The sequence below is a fragment of the Schistocerca gregaria genome, chromosome 10, assembly GCF_023897955.1.
Source record: "Schistocerca gregaria isolate iqSchGreg1 chromosome 10, iqSchGreg1.2, whole genome shotgun sequence".
Lineage (NCBI taxonomy): Eukaryota > Metazoa > Arthropoda > Insecta > Orthoptera > Acrididae > Schistocerca > Schistocerca gregaria.
Genome location: NC_064929.1, coordinates 142,564,739 through 142,582,216, shown reverse-complemented (window position 1 = coordinate 142,582,216; position 17,478 = coordinate 142,564,739). Strand labels below are relative to the sequence as shown.

At 45.4% G+C, this 17,478-nt stretch overlaps 1 protein-coding gene across 1 annotated transcript in view; it reads right to left on the bottom strand.

Annotated features, from left to right (window-relative positions):
• Positions 1-15,679, bottom strand: part of LOC126293537 (tenascin-X-like) — a 92,743-nt gene extending 77,064 nt beyond the window's left edge. The window contains exon 1 of the mRNA XM_049986806.1: positions 15,433-15,679. Coding sequence (XP_049842763.1) covers positions 15,433-15,527 — 95 coding nt within the window. The 5' untranslated portion in view covers positions 15,528-15,679. The remainder of the gene's footprint in view (positions 1-15,432) is intronic.
• Positions 15,680-17,478: the final 1,799 nt, after the last annotated feature.

Below are 17,478 nucleotides of genomic sequence, written 5' to 3'. Positions count from 1 at the left end.
AGCAAGGACGAAAGCAAAGGATAGATACACTGAAGTCCAGACAAATGTGTAGTGATTGGTAAGAAGTCTTCGAGAAGATGCAGAGTAACAGGGCCACCAGACCGACAGATTATTTTTAAGGTTTTTTTGCGAAAGGATGAAATAAGTCAGCAATTAAAAGCATTGGTGCAATAACCAATAAGTCACATTTGCATACCTTCGAGTTAAAAATAAAAAATTGCCCCCAAATTGTAGAATTTTGTTAGTGGGTATTTTCTTTTTTCGTAACCTTTGTTTAGGCTACCATCACGCCCTGACGGTTTGTTATATAGACAAACAAAGATTTTTGTAATATTTACTTTTTTTTAAATGGGATATCTGTCGCTCTTGCGCCAAACAACTTTCGCATTCGTATATGATGTGAAATAAACAAAAACGTGGCTAAAGAAAGAACCTACTATGAGCACTTTACAGGTTATTGAATATTGTGAAAAATCTCAGAATTAAAAAAAAACGGGTACCCCCAACTAGAGTCATGGCTGCGTGAGGTTAATTAGAAGTTCGTTGTGCTTCTACTTCTGATGAAGTAGAGTAGCATCAGTAACAGACCAACGTATTACACAAATACATGTTTGTAAAGCGCTATCGCACCTGAAGTAATCCATGTTTCAGAAATAAACCGCTTTCAGCCGTGTATGAAGCTTTCTTTTTATTTACGACATCTTCAGGTGTACATCTACAAGATGGGAAACACATAATTGACAGTATGATAAAAAAAACCATTGCCTACTCTAAAAATCTATGCTCTGCGACAACCAGTATAAAACAACAAAATGCCTTGCAGCTTCTGTCTCTGGTTCTTCTGCCGGTGTTTGTATGATGATTTTTCTGACGTTTCGCCAGCACGAGTGGCTGGCATTGTCAAAGCGTCCTTCTAAACTGCCTTCGACACGCCCAGTTCTTGCCCCAGGCACTCGATGTCGAAAAGGTCATTCCGTACGTTATTTTAAACTGATCCTATGGACAGGTCGCATTCTTGTACCATGTGATCGACCAATTTTTAAACTGTGTTATGGCAGTAAAATCGTATTTTCGGCCAAAAATTGACATATCTCTTTATTACGCCAATGCCTTAAATTATGAGTAACAAGACCTACGCACAGAATTTACTTTGACGCAGGAAGCGTCGCAGCCACTGGAAATTATGTAACTATTCAAAAAATATTTACTGCGCGTACCACACATTGGCAGCCTTGTAAATAGCATAAATAACTTTAATGGGAGACGAAAAGAGACTACATTCTCATGGTGTTCCCTGGAAAGGGGACAATCTCGGTTAATCGTCTCTTACAGTTTGTAAAATATTCCCTGATGAAGACCGACAAAACTGTCGCAAAGGCCATGCCTCTCGCGGGAAATCATTGCGGCATTTCCCTTTGGAGGTTCTATGAATAAACATCTGAATTGGCGGATACAGTACACAAAATCGCTGCAGCGTAAATGCGGGCAGGGGAATGATATGTACATTCATCTATTCGGTGTTCCTCTCACAAATACACCTTTTACACATGATTTTACGGCACTTTATTTTGCCGTTAACCCGATGAATATCGTTGCTACATCCTGGAACTAAGCTGATGCCCTCATGCGAAGATGGGCAAACCAGCATGATACTGGTAAGAGCGAATCTAATCCTCTTAAAGATTTGACTAGCAGGCAGCTGTTTTCTGTTATTTAACCTTTCAACATATATTACAAGTAATTCCTTGCAACATATGTCGTAGAGTACAGCATGCTGTGTTACACTCCTAGACATGAAACAAATTCTTAGTGCAACTATACGCTACGTGCGATAAACAGAGTATACCAACAAAAGCCCCATGATCAGCCCAAGTCTCTCTCCGTAGAAGTGTTTTAACACCAAAGTCAACACCTACATCTACATGAGTACTCTGCAATTCACAGTTAAGTGTTTGGCGGAAGTGTTCATCGAACCACCCTCAAACTATTTCTCTACCGCTCCAGTGACGAACTATGCCCAGGATAAACGAATGGTTAAATGATTCCGTGCGAGATCTGATTTAGTTTATTACGATGATCATTTCTCTCTATGTACGAGTGTAATCCCAAATGTAAATACATAGAACTGTTTATTTCTACAATGGCTGACAGCAGTTTACAGCTTGAACATTTAGCTATTTTTCGACATAATCACCATTTCGGTCGATGCGTTTTTGTACACGCTGTGGCAGTTTTTGTATGACCATGTCATACCAGCTCGCTTCCATGATGTTCGTCGTGAATTTCGGTCCGACCATCTGCAATCTCTCTACACCACTTACAAGCATTTTTGACATCCATGCACGGCATCATACACTTCCGTCAATTTGGCGATGGATTTCAGTCGGCGCAGTGCCCTTTGTGTTCAAAAACCGAATATCTGCGCGCAATTCGCACTTGGCGGTAACATCCAACGGGAGCTCCACTCTCAACGGATGCCGAGCCAAGACTGAGCGCCTCACAGCGGCGCGCGTATGTTTACACACAGCGCGTGAAGCACTCTTCATTACAGTGTGACGAACTGCCACACAAACAGAGTTCTGTACTTATAAAAAAATAGGAGACCTTACTTTTGGGATTACCCTCGTAGTTTGCTGTCAAAGTAGAATTTCCCAATTCGAAGGAGAAAGTTGGTGACTGAAATTTTGTGAAAAGATCTGGCGCAACGAAAAACGCCTTTGCTTTAGTGATTGTCACCCGAATTGTATGAGTAGACAGACGGTGTAGCTATGGGTTCTCCCCTATCCAGTCGCAGCAGACGTTATTATGCAAGCTTTCGAAAAAAACAGCACTCCAGTCTCCACCATTGCGCCCAGAATGCTAGCTACGATACGTTGGCGATACCTTTGTCATCCGGCCACACGTAGAAGAAGAGCTCCAGAACTTCCACCAACATCTCAGTCAGCAGCACAGCAAAATTCACTTTACCATGGAGATAGAAAAGAACGGGGTATTGTCTTTTCTCGACGTGGAAGTTTACCGTAAGCCAGAGGGGAAGCTTGGACACAGAGTTTATAGGAAGCCCACCAACACGGACAGATACCTGCGCGCATCCTCACACCACCATCCTACACAAAATAAATCGGCCCTGCAAACTTTAACCAAGAGTGCCTGCAGAATCAGCGGTGTACACAATATCAAAACTGAACTGCAGAACCTCACTTCCATTTTTGGAGCTAGTGGCTACGACATGAGGACGATACAAAAAAACATGGCGCCGAAGGAAAATATGGTGCTGAAAGGGGAGGGAAGTAGGGAAGTGCAGAACGAAGCACGGAACACCCTCCTTCTACGATACGTGCAAGGGGTTACTGAACGTCTGGCTAAAATTCTCCATCGGGCAGTTATTAAGGCGATTTTTCGTAGCAACAAATAAAAGACGTTCTGGGCTTGACGAAAGATACAATTGACAAGTTTCATGCCGCCGGAATCTATGCAATCGGGTGCGAAAGTGGACTGGTGTATGTAGGTGAGACTGGACGTCCAATAAGCACAATGTTATCTGAACACAAAAGATACATCCGTCTCTAACAATTCAACAAATCAGCGGCGGCAGATCACCAAGAACAGTGCAGGATGTAGACCGAATTTCCAGAGGCCCGAGTACTGGCGAAACAGCCGTGTAGTTTGAGGAGGAAGATTAGAGAGGCTATAGAAACAGCCAACCAACCCGACAGCATGAGTAGAAGAGACGGGTATCGACTCACAGGGTCTTGGCTGCCAGCAGTGACAGCTCTCGCAAAACAACATGCGCGAGGTATCCAGAATGAGATTTTCACTCTGCAGCGGAGTGTGCGCTGATGTGAAACTTCCAGGCAGATTAAAACTGTGTGCCCGACCGAGACTCGAACTCGGGACCTTTGCCTTTCGCGGGCAAGTGCTCTACCATCACATCAGCACACACCGCTGCAGAGTGAAAATCTCATTCTGGAAACATCCCCCAGGCTGTGGCTAAGCCATGTCTCCGCTATATCCTTTCTTTCAGGAGTGCCAGTTCTGCAAGGTTCGCAGGAGAGCTCCTGTAAAGTTTGGAAGGTAGGAGACGAGATACTGGCAGAAGTGAGGCTGTGAGGACCGGGCGTGAGTCGTGCTTCGGTAGCTCAGATGGTAGAGCACTTGCCCGCGAAAGGCAAAGGTCCCAAGTTCGAGTCTCGGTCGGGCACACAGTTTTAATCTGCGAGGAAGTTTCACATGCGCGAGGTAGGTCACAGCGGCGGAAGGTACACAGATTGGCGACGTGCCCTATTCTATACTAGGCAAGTAGTAAACAACGCTACGCTGCAGTCCCCTCTCAGTTTCCTATTCGCCGATTTCCACCAATGGCACGCAATAAAGGCACCTTCAATGGAAAACGCCTATTTGCACCAATGACAACAGCAATGCAAAGACCAATAAAAGAACACCTCGTACCCTTTTTCCTCACCCTCATATCCAATCACAGCACTTCTCCACAGTAAGTTAGCAAACTAGTGCTCATTCAACAGTGAGCAATACGCCCTGAGGAAGGTGTCTTGCAATAATCGAAAAGCGTCGGAATTTTATAGTTCACAATGCGGCCCCAAATCCAGAAGAATTTTATTGACAATGACCACCTGCTTAATAGCTGTTGCTCTATCTTTGGAACGTTCGCAACTTGTGGTCTTGCGGTAGCGTTCGCGTTTTCCGCGGACGGGGTCCCAGGTTCGACTACCGGCTGGGTGAGGGATTTTTCCTGCCTCGAGATGACTGGGTGTTGTTGTGTCGTCTTCATCATCATCATCATCATTCATCCCAATAACGGTCGGAGGAAGTACGGGGGTGTGGTTCTCCCGCAGCGTCCCCTACGCTGCTCGGAATATCGGACATCATCATCGTGCACCATCGACTCTACAATTTGTTGGCAGGTTATTGGAGGTACGTATCATCACACGTCAACACAAAGGTCATCTAATTCACGTAAACAACCTGCCGCCTATTTGGGTACGTCGTGATAGCTCCCGATAAATACACGGAAGGATACCACTGGACTCCAGTCTGGCGAAATTGGTGGCCAAGTCATCAATGTGTGTTCACTATAACGCTGCTCAAACCGCTGTAGCATAGTTCTGGCTGTGGAACACGGACAGTTGTTGTTGGGGTTTGTTGTTGTTGCTGTCTTTAGTCCTGAGACTGGTTTGATGCAGCTCTCCATGCTACTCTATCCTGTGCAAGGTTTTTCATCTCCCAGTACCTACTGCAGCCTACATCCATCTGAATCTGCTTAGTGTATACATCTGTTGGTCTCCCTCTACGATTTTTACCCTCTACGCTGCCCTCCAGTACTAAATTTGTGATCCCTTGATGCCTCAAAACATGTCCTACCAACCGGTCCCTTCTTCTAGTCAAGTTGTGCCACAAACTCCTCCCCAATTCTATTCAATACCTCATCATTAGTTATGTGATCTACCCATCTAATCTTCAGCATTCTTCTGTAGTACCACATTTCAAAAGCTTCTATTCTCTTCTTGTCTAAACTATTTATCGTCCTTGTTTCACTTCCATACATGGCTACACTTCATACAAATGCTTTCAGAAACCACTTCCTGACACTTAAATCAATACCCGATGTAAACAAAATTCTCTTCTTCGGAAACGTTTTCCTTGCCATTGCCAGACTACATTTTATATCCTCCCTACTTCGACCATCATCAGTTATTTTGCTCCTGAAATAACAAAACTCATTTACTACTTTAAGTGTATCATTTCCTGATCTAATTCCCTCAGCATCACCCTACTTAATTCGACTACATTCCATTATCCTTGTTTTGCTTTTGTTGCTCCACAGCTCGTGGTCGTGCGGTAGCGTTCTCGCTTCCCGCGCCCGTGTTCCTGGGTTCGATTCCCGGCGGGGTCAGGGATTTTCTCTGCCTCGTGATGACTGGGTGTTGTGTGATGTCCTTAGGTTAGTTAGGATTAAGTAGTTCTAAGTTCTAGGGGACTGATTACCATAGTGCTCAGAGCCATTTGAACCTTTTTTTTTTTTTTTTTTTTTTTTTTGCTTTTGTTGATATTCATCTTATACCCTCCTTTCAAGACACTGTCTATTCCGTTCAACTGCTCTTCGAAGTCCTTTGCTGTCTCTGACAGAATTACAATGTCATAGGCGATTTTTAAAATTTTTATTTCTTCACCATGGATTTTAATACCTACTCCGAACTTTTCTTTTGTTTCCTTTACTGCTTGCTCGATATACAGATTGAATAGCATCGGGGAGAGGCTACAACGCTGTCTCACTACCTACCCAACGAACAGTTACACTGCTGAAATATGACAGAGCCGTCGAGGGAGACATCAAGCATAGAGATAATTGGAAATTTGTATTAAGTTCTTATGGCACCAAACTGCTAAGGTAATCGGTCCCTAAGCTTGCACAATACTTGATCAAACGACAACACACACACCCATGCCCGAGGGAGGACTCGAACCTCCGACGGGGGAAACCGCGTGAACCGTTCAAGACGCCTAAGACCACGCGGCTACTCCACGAGGCTCAAGCATGAAGGGATGCAGGTGTTTCGCAGCTGTCAGAGCGTCCTCCATTACTACCACAGGTTCTGTGCAAGCGTAGGGAAAATGTCTCACGTCACAATACTGCTCTCACAAGGATGCGTCCGCGGCGCGCTGCACGTTTCGAGCCGTTGTTCAGTTCGATGACGGCATTTGTGGAGACGACTGTCGACCTAGTGACGCACCCGAAGAGTCGATATGTTTCCATTGATCGACGGTCGAATTCAGATTGTCTCGCGCTCACTGCAATCGTAATTGACGATGTCGCTGGGACGATATTTGTACACGTAAAGGTAGTCGTCGGCAGAGCTCCATGTTAAACGATGTACGATAACCCGTGTGCTCCAAAACACTTGTACGTGCACCAGAGTTGTGCCCTTGCGACAGAGATGCCACAAATCACCATCTATCCTACTTTACAGAGCAAACAATCCTCCGAACTCCACATTCTATGAAGAGCCCTAGACATCCAACCATTAAACATATAGTGGTAGTTTCGCTAGCCTTCTACCTCTTCCGTAAACGCTCATGATAGTAGGACTTCAACATTCTGCCAGCTTCGCCGTTTCCTAGATACTCATTCACAGGCTCTGCGTAATAACTATCTGCGAATTTGTCAGAGTCGGTTATCTGAATGGGTTTCCCCATTTAGAGCCAGTGTCTTCGCTAGGGTGGTACCCCATCCGCCTCTGCTCCTCTTACATACTTTCCTTGCCGCGTCACATGCCTGCAAAGCCAATAGGCGACATTCTACATCGCGATGGGCAGTGGTCATAATATTCTGGCTAATGTGCGCATTTACATATTTATGAAGATTTACTCAGTTGAAGTTGTCGCAGCGTCCTACATGCATGCCTCAACTTTAGATGGGGCTTCCCTGTGGCAGAGAACCGCACTGTGGCATTCGGGTCGCGTCGGCACTTCGAAGAAACTGTCCAGCGAATGTATACACACCTTGCAACCGTCTGTGGAATGGCGGCAAGGTGCAGCATAGCGCCGTACTTCCCTGTGTCGTCTCTTCTAACAAGGGGCCCTCCACCTTTCAATCACGGATTTTTATGAGCTTCAAATACCGGGTGATCAAAAAGTCAGTATAAATTTGAAAACTGAATAAACCACAGAATAATTTAGATAGAGGGGTAAAAATTGACACACATCCTTGGAATGACCTACGGTCTTATTAGAACAAAAAAAAAAACACCCCATATTGTTAGACGCGTGAAAGATCTCTTGTGCGCGTCGTTTGGTGATGATCGTGTGCTCAGCCGCCACTTTCGTCACGCTTGGCCTCCCAGGTCCCCAGACGTTAGTCCCTGCGATCATTGGCTTTGGGGTTACCTGAAGTCTCATGTGTATCGTGATCGACCGACATCTCTAGGGATGCCGAAAGACAACATCCGACGCCAATGCCTCTCACCATAGCTCCAGACATGCTTTACAGTGCTGTTCACAACATTATTCCTCGACTACAGCTGTTGTTGAGGAATGATGGTGCACATATTGAGCATTTCCTCTAAAGAACATCATCTTTGCTTTGTCTTACTTTTTTGTGCTAATTATTGCTATTATGATGGGATGAAGCGCCATCTGTCGAATATTTTTTTCAACTTTTGTATTTTTTTGGTTCTAATAACACCCAATGTCATTTCAAGCATGTGTGTCAATTTGTACCTCTCTGTCTACATTATTTCGTGATTTATTCAGTTTTCAAATTTATACTGACTTTTTGATCACCTGGTATGCTGTACAGGCACTTATCCTGAGTACCTGGCTATCCGTTTTTTTAGCGACGGCCCTTGGTTTTTTAGAAAATATATTTTGAAGTTCATTGCGTGCTTTGTAACATTCCATACATTACGAGCAGGTCAGGTTTATAGGTACCATGTTCGAATCCGCCCCGTTCATGTATTTTTTTTTCAAAATCAACCAAATTTTTCAATTTTATTTTAAAGAACAACAACCAGTGTAAGGTGTGTGAAATTATAAAGATATATTCAGTTACTAATTTTTTCAAATATTCATTCCGTTTGTGGTTCGCAGTTAGAAAAATGGCTCTGAGTACATGGGACTTAACTCCTGAGGTCATCAGTCCCCTAGAACTTAGAACTACTTATACCTAACTAACCTAAGGACATCACACACATCCATGCCCGAAGCAGGATTCGAACTTGTGACCGTAGGGGCCTGGCGTTTCCAGGCTGTAGCGCCTAGAACCGCTCGACCGGCAGTTCGCAGTTGGAGTTCTAAATGTTCGTACAACGGTCGCTTCTTGTATTATCTGAAATCGATCTCCACCTAGTATCGTCCCCCTCTCCCGTGAATACCGTTAGCCATAAAGGGAATCCCAGCTCTTAGGCCAATGACGATGCGAGTTTCTTTTCTTTACGTTCACATCTAACTACAGCGTCAGTTGCTCGCAATGCGTCTTTAGTGCCGTGTGTTAGAAAAATTCTGTGGATTGGAAGAAACCAAATGTTTCTGCAGTAGTGCACCCAGAAGAAGGCCCACAAGTAGAGGAGTTGAAGAATCAAAAGACGAAATCGCAAATGCTATTGAATACGCCGAAAATCTACTCCGCGATTTGAATCTCGTAACGACTACACCGCCTAGCGTGATCTCTGCCAATTCCGTTGCAATTGGTTATGAGATATATATTGCAATACAGGATGTCTTGACCGAGAGATGGGTCATTATTGATGGTGAACTGATAGATTTCAACGAAGAAGATGAATTGGGAGAATATGATGCAACGAAAAACGAAATGGATATTTGAAAAAAAATAATAACTGAATATATCTATATAATTTTGTACACCTTACCCTGTTTGTTGATATTCTTTGAAATAAAATGGAAAAAATCGGTTGATCTTGAAAATAGATAAACTAGCGGGATTCGAACATGGTACCTCCAGCACGGTAACCTTGAAGCTTTACCGCTGCGCTACGCTAACTTCGCTGAAATATATGTGATGTTACAGGTATACAAAACCTGCAATGAACTTCAAAATCGATTTTCTCAAAAGCCAAGGCCCATCGCAAAAAAACCGATTAGCCAGGTACTCAGGGTAAGTGCCTCTAAAACATATTTGAAGCGCAGCAAAATTCGTGATTTACAGTATGAAGGGTCCCCCTTGTAAGCGTATGGGCACTGATGTTAAGGTATAAGAGGGTTGTCCGGAAACTAAATTCCGATCGGTCAGGAAATGGACACCACACTGAAAACCCGATGAAGCTTTGCACAGATGTGTTGGGTAGTGTTTCTAGTATGACCCTCTATCGCGTCAAGACGCTCTTTTCAGTTGTGAGTGCACTGTGAGCGAGTAAAGGCGCCTCGAACAACGATGTCTCCCGCCAAGTAGGAGCGCCCGCTGAGAGGCTTCGCCTTAATGAATGCAGCCCGCCTAACACAACTGCCACGCACTTCCTTCTTCGTGGCGATTCTCAGCCGCACTCTGCAGGGGCAGTGATGAAGCTCCTGCAGCCTTTTCCATTGGAAGTGTTCGATCACCCACAACACAGCCCTAATTGGCTCTTCCTGAGTGCCATCTCTGTTCACATGAATCGGCGGACACGGAGAGAACACTTTGGCGCAGGCTAAGCGCTATAGACCAGCGTAGAGAATTATAGGAAAGCACAGGCGGCTGCCTTCTGTGACGATGGTGTTGGAAATTTGGTATAACGCTCCGGCAAATGTCTAAGACGGAGCGGTGACTATGTAGAGAAGTACGTGGAAAGTGTAGCTAACTCTTGCAAATAATATGTTCCTGGTTTCCACTGCGGTTTCCATTTAGCGACCGACTGGAAGTTACTTTCTGGACAACCCTCGTAGCAGTCAGAAGCCATTAGCCGTTGTAAATTTTTATCGCGAGAATTGCTGCTTCGTTTCCTTTATTACGAACAAGTTCCTTTGCTTTAAAAACGGTTTTACTGATTTAACGACGTGCAATTTTTACGTACAACTGAGTAAAATATTTTTTAAGGGCTGCAGGGATTCGACACTTGGTACACTTAGTTCAATTCTGTTTACTTGCATCAAAGTCTATATATAAACTTTACATCTTTTTGTACCCCTAAAGACGGTGAATGTGACTGAAACGAGTTATGATCGTGTCAATGGAAAATGACTGCGTCAACAAACAAAAGTTGTAAACTAAATTTCGTTTTTTGTGGTATCCCAACCCCATCATATAAAAACTGAACCCTTACAGGATCGTTTTGTTGCCAGTCCTTTATCCCGTTAAGAACTCCCTTTTGTCAACAGCGCGTAGGCGTATCAATTTCACACTTATGTCACATATTAAAGAATGTGGTCACTAGGCAGTGTAAACAAATTTAAGCTCGTAAGTCAATTAAATCACAGGATACGACCATTTATGCTATATATCTTAACACCCGAAAACTAACTCATCAAAGCCTATAGGGTACTTCCCTTGCAAGAAGCAAGGTTTCACAGCACAAGCCACTCGGACATGCACTGCATTCGTCATACCTCAAAATTATCATAGACGAATATTACTGCATGCAAACATAAAATGTAAGTTGCTGACATGTTGTAGTACGTAAATACCTTCTATAACTACGTATGTAAATTGAAGTTTCGTGCTCGCTTCTTTTCATATGTCCGGCCTAGTCTGAGGAACTACTGTAGAGATTTTGATACGGTCTTGGTATCTATAGCTAGGTATTATTTATATCGAAAGTAGGCAAAAAATTCATCGCTGAGATTCTAGGTTCCCAGGATAGATAAAGTAGTATTATGTAGAGTGCGAGTAGGACTCCCGCACTGAGGATTCCATGAAAACTATATATAAAGTTCTCTGGAGTATATATATACTCCAGAGAACACAAAATTGGTGTTTACCAGCCAGGCTTCCACCCCGGGCGTTCACGCACAGAACAAATCCTTAATCTGAAAACAATTCTAAACTGCAAGGGCATGAGGAATGCGCCAATCATTTGCATGTTCATATTTTTCAAGAAAGAGTATGATTATGTTGACCGAAAATCCCTGTTCAAAGTCTTAGAAGAACAGGTACTCGACCCAAAAGCACTACCAGTAATCAGACAGCTGACACAGCATAGAAAGTTAAATTCAAGGGTGATTTCTCTGATCCCTTCATGATCAAAACTGGAGTGCCCCAAAGCGACGGATTATCCCCACTATTACTCTACCTGGTCCTGGACAAAGTAATGGTGGAATGGGAAAAAAACTGAAAACTCAATGAAACTGGCGACAGCAAACAAACAAAGGCGTGAAAAAAGTTTGGCTGCAAGTATCTGTCGAGACGTCTGTATTTTTCTGCTAAAAATAAAAACATAACAGAATTAGACACAAAATACGGCAAAATAAACACAGTTGGTCACTTCAAGGAGGTAAAAAAGAGGGCACAGAAGACTGGACTGCAAAAAATGAAGGGAGCCTTCGGCAAGAGGCACCACGCATATAATAAAAATGCATGACCATTCACACAAAAGCCAGGCTCTACAACACAGTAATCAAGTCTGAAATACTGTCTGCAAGTGAGGCGCTAACACTCCATACGAAAAGTTACAAGGAAAGCATACTGAGGGGAGAAAGGAAAATCGCGAGAAAAATTCTCAGCCCAAAGCTGACAGAAGAGGGCTACAGATTACACGCTAGGAAAACTACAAACATAGCAGCAGATGTGAGAAAAAGGAGGTTGAATTTCTATGGGCACATCATTATCCACGCAAAAATGAGATCGCGGTTTTTCTTGAATTACAGCGACAGGTATCTGGGTCAGATACCACACACGATGCGCATAACGCAATGCGCCTCGTAAATGTGAGTTGTAACGTCGCCGGTGTCACGGAGCGACAAGCTTCCACGATGCGCTGTTAGACTGCCGACTGTCGCCGCACACGGCCGTGTACCCGACAGTTCGAGCCACGCAAACAAACGGGGCTCCAAAGTTACTGACATCGGGTAAAGATGGCATAAACGAACAACGAATACGGTGACATGTTGCTGATGCTCGGGGACTGCCGACACGATGCCACAAAAACAGCGATGGCGTACGCCGTTAGATGTACTAGGCGAAGAGCTCCGGCAGCCATTACGTCCTTACGTGCTGAACGACGGCTTCGGGAAACAGGCATCTTGGTAATGCGCCGCAGTAACAAACGAACAAGTGCAAGAAATGAGGAGACGGAGGTGTACGTGACGTATTTCCGTCGTCTATTACTTCGTAATTTACAGAGGCAAACACATTTAGTGAAACGCCATATATACACTCCTGGAAATTGAAATAAGAACACCGTGAATTCATTGTCCCAGGAAGGGGAAACTTTATTGACACATTCCTGGGGTCAGATACATCACATGATCACACTGACAGAACCACAGGCACATAGACACAGGCAACAGAGCATGCACAATGTCGGCACTAGTACAGTTTATATCCACCTTTCGCAGCAATGCAGCCTGCTATTCTCCCATGGAGACGATCTTAGAGATGCTGGATGTAGTCCTGTGGAACGGCTTGCCATGCCATTTCCACCTGGCGCTTCAGTTGGACCAGCGTTCGTGCTGGACGTGCAGACCGCGTGAGACGACGCTTCATCCAGTCCCAAACATGCTCAATGGGGAACAGATCCGGAGATCTTGCTGGCCAGGGTAGTTGACTTACACCTTCTAGAGCACCTTGGGTGGCACGGGATACATGCGGACGTGCATTGTCCTGTTGGAACAGCAAGTTCCCTTGCCGGTCTAGGAATGGTAGAACGATGGGTTCGATGACGGTTTGGATGTACCGTGCACTATTCAGTGTCCCCTCGACGATCAACAGAGGTGTACGGCCAGTGTAGGAGATCGCTCCCCACACCATGATGCCGGGTGCTGGCCCTGTGTGACTCGGTCGTATGCAGTCCTGATTGTGGCGCTCACCTGCACGGCGCCAAACACGCATACGACCATCATTGGCAGCAAGGCAGAAGCGACTCTCATCGCTGAAGACGACACGTCTCCATTCGTCCCTCCATTCACGCCTGTCGCGACACCACTGGAGGCGGGCTGCACGATGTTGGGGCGTGAGCGGAAGACGGCCTAACGGTGTGCGGGACCGTAGCCCAGCTTCATGGAGACGGTTGCGAATGGTTCTCGCCGATACCCCAGGAGCAACAGTGTCCCTAATTTGCTGGGAAGTGGCGGTGCGGTCCCCTACGGCACTGCGTAGGATCCTACGGTCTTGGCGTGCATCCGTGCGTCGCTGCAGTCCGGTCCCAGGTCGACGGGCACGTGTACCTTCCGCCGACCACTGGCGACAACATCGATGTACTGTGGAGACCTCACGCCCCACGTGTTGAGCAATTCGGCGGTACGTCCACCCGGCCTCCCGCATGCCCACTATACGCCCTCGCTCAAAGTCCGTCAACTGCACATACGGTTCACGTCCACGCTGTCGCGGCATGCTACCAGTGTTAAAGACTGCAATGGAGCTCCGTATGCCACGGCAAACTGGCTGACACTGACGGCGGCGGTGCACAAATGCTGCGCAGCTAGCGCCATTCGACGGCCAACACCGCGGTTCCTGGTGTGTCCGCTGTGCCGTGCGTGTGATCATTGCTTGTACAGCCCTCTCGCAGTGTCCGGAACAAGTATGGTGGGTCTGACACACCGGTGTCAATGTGTTCTTTTTTCCATTTCCAGGAGTGTATATTACTACGTGTGCAGATTGTAATGTCTCTTGCAGCGGTCTCTCCGCGATATTTTCAGAAATTTTATAAATTATATAACTCAGTACATATCTCGAAATATCTTACCGATTCCTAAATTTTAATATACGATGATTATCAACGCAAAGTAGTTTCATCACCCACACAACATCACACAACACCCATCTTATGAAAAGAATGATTGAGATCTTGCCGATTACCCGGTAAAGAACGAAGATGTATATGTATGTATTGTTGAGCTAGTCGCCATCTTGGTGAGATTCTGTATGAGAAGGAATTTAATACATGAACTAAACTAAAGTAAGTGTGTTCGCGTATTATTTAACTCATTATTATTGACAGTGTCTGCTTACTACGCTGTGTTGCACGGGATCAGTGGGGAACGTCTGATTTACACTGGACGAACCTGCCGTTTTGTATGCTCAAGGTATCCTGTTACTTCAAATAAATAGGCTAACACAGTCACAGATCTCCGGTCTTCCCCATGTGACCACCGAAAGTCAACAATTATTACAAATGTTTTCAGGAGATCGACTGACAATTTTCGTCGCACCGAGACTTCGAAATTGCTTCACTGCCCTATGGAATTTAAGTTAAGCTCAATTTAATCAGGATAGAACAGTAATAAACTGCGCGAATGTGATAAGCCTGCTTTGTGAATGAAAATTGCCTTAATATACTCATGTTTTTACTATCCTGATCAGTGAAGCTAAATCAGGCCGGTGTGAGACAGGTTTTTTAAATTAAAAGATATCTCATTAAGCGTATCGAACTTGCCGCTCCCCTTTTTTTTCAAAAAATAAAATGGTTGCAATGGCTTTAAGCACTATGCGACTTAACTTCTGAGGTCATCAGTCGCGTAGAACTACTTAAACCTAACTAACCTAAGGACATCACACACATCCGTGCTCGAGGCAGGATACGAACCTGCGGCCGTAGCGGTCGCTCGGTTCCAACCTGTAGCGCCTAGAACCGCACGGCCACTCCGGCCGGCTATTTTATTCTTTTTTTTTTTTTCAAACGTTTCTAGATAATGCAAACAAAATTATCAGCTACACTCTTTGCTGCAGTATGTGAACACGCCGGTAACGGTTTGGCAGTTCTCGCCAGTGTGGCAATTTCGGGCCGCGTCTGACTGAGCTGAAAAGACGTGGGTGGATCCTGCAGTACTCACGACTCTTTCCGGGTGCAGACGCCGGTGCGGGCTTCGACCCCCGTGGACAGCAGGTGGAGGAGCAGCGACGCGACCACGGCGGCTGCTGGCACCATCTCGCGGCGGACATCCACTGACCGTCTGCACGCGGGACGGAGAGAGAGCTCCAAGCAGCGGCAGAAGAGATGAACCGTGGGAGACCCCCAGCTCAGCGGCGCGGCTTCCCCGTCTCGTCTCTGCTCGCCTTATCCCGGGCTCGCTTATCACTGCAGCTGCCGGCTCATCCTCAGCTGCATGCAAACCAGGAAGTCCCCCTCCTGTCTCCGGCTGCAAAGTGGCCAGAGCGGAAATCACCCAGCAGACTGTCTACTGTGCGCAGGACTGCTCCTGTTTATTTAGTCCTGCGTCAAGGAGGCAAATCGTAACTACCTGTCTGATTTCCTGTTGGCCCGCCTTCGGAACGCAGTACAACAGCTACGTCGCGTGTCGTGGATTCGACAACTTCTAACAGAATGAGATCTTTCACTCTGCAGCGGAGTGTGCGCTGACATGAAACTTCCTGGCAGATTAAAATTGTGTGCCGGATCGAGACTCGAACTCGGGACCTTTGCCCTTCGCAGGCAAGTGCTCTACACTCCGCTGCAGAGTGAAAATCTCGTTCTGGAAACATCCCCGAGGCTGTGGCTAAGCCATGTCTCCGCAATACCCTTTCTTTCAGGAGTGCTAGTTCTGCAAGGTTCGCAGGACAGCTTCTGTAAAGTCGGGAAGGTAGGAGACGAGGTACTGAAGTAAAGCTGTGAGGACGGGGCGTGAGTCGTGCTTGGGTAGCTCAGTTGGTAGAGCACTTGCCCAAAAAAGGCAAAAGTCCCGAGTTCGAGTCTCGGTCCACCACACCGTTTTAATCTTCCAGGAAGTTTCAAGTTGTCTCAAGTTTGTGGCATCAAATGGCACCAAATACAGAGGCCAGAGTAACTCAGGAGCCGATATTAACTGCAAACTACAAAAAAATACTGTGGTGTCATTAAAATGTCCAGCAGGGTGCATGCACTGACAGAAATAAATATTGCCTATGTTGTTGTGGTCTTCAGTCCTGAGACTGGTTTGGTGCAGCTCTCCGTGCTACTCTGTCCTATGCAAGCTTCTTCATCTTCCAGTGCCTACTGCAACCTACATCCTTCTGAATCTGTTTATTCATATCTTGGTCTCCCGCTAAGATTTTTACCCTCCGTGCTGCCCTCCAGTACTAAATTGGTGATCCCTTGATGCCTCAGAATATCTCCTACCAACCGATTCCTTGTTCTAGTCAAGTTGTGCCACAAATTTCCCTTCTCCCAAATTCTTCAATACCTCGTCATTAGTTATGTGATTTACCCATCTAATCTTCAGCATTCTTCTGTAGCACCACATTTCGAAAGCTTCTATTCTCTTCTTGTCTAAACTATTTATGGTCCACGTTTCACTTCCATACATGACAACACCCCATACAAATACCTACAGAAAAGACTTCCTAACGCCTAAACCTATACTCGGTGTTAACAAATTTCTCTTCTTCAGAAACTCTTTCCTTGCCATTGCCATTCTACATTTTATATCCTCTCTACTTCGACCATCATCAGTTACTTTGCTCCCTAAATAGCAAAACTCATTTACTACTTTAAACGTCTCATTTCCTAATCTAATTCCCTTGGCGTCACCCGATGTAATTCGACTACATTCCATTATCCTGGTTTTGGTTCAAATGGCTCGGAGCACTATGCTCATTAGTCCCCTAGAACTTAGAACCACTTGAACCCAAATAACCTAAGGACATCACACCCATCCATTCCCGAGGCAATATTTGAACCCGCGACCGCAGCGGCCACGCGGTTCCAGACTGAAGTGCCTAGAACCGCACGGCCACACCGGCGGGCAAATCCTCGTTTTGCTTTTGTTGATGTTCATCTTATATCCTCCTTTCAAGACACTGTCCATTCCGTTCAACTGCTCTTCCAAGTCCTTTGCTGTCTGTGACAGAATTACAATGTCATCGGCGAACCTCAAAGTTTTTATTTCTTCTCCATAGATTTT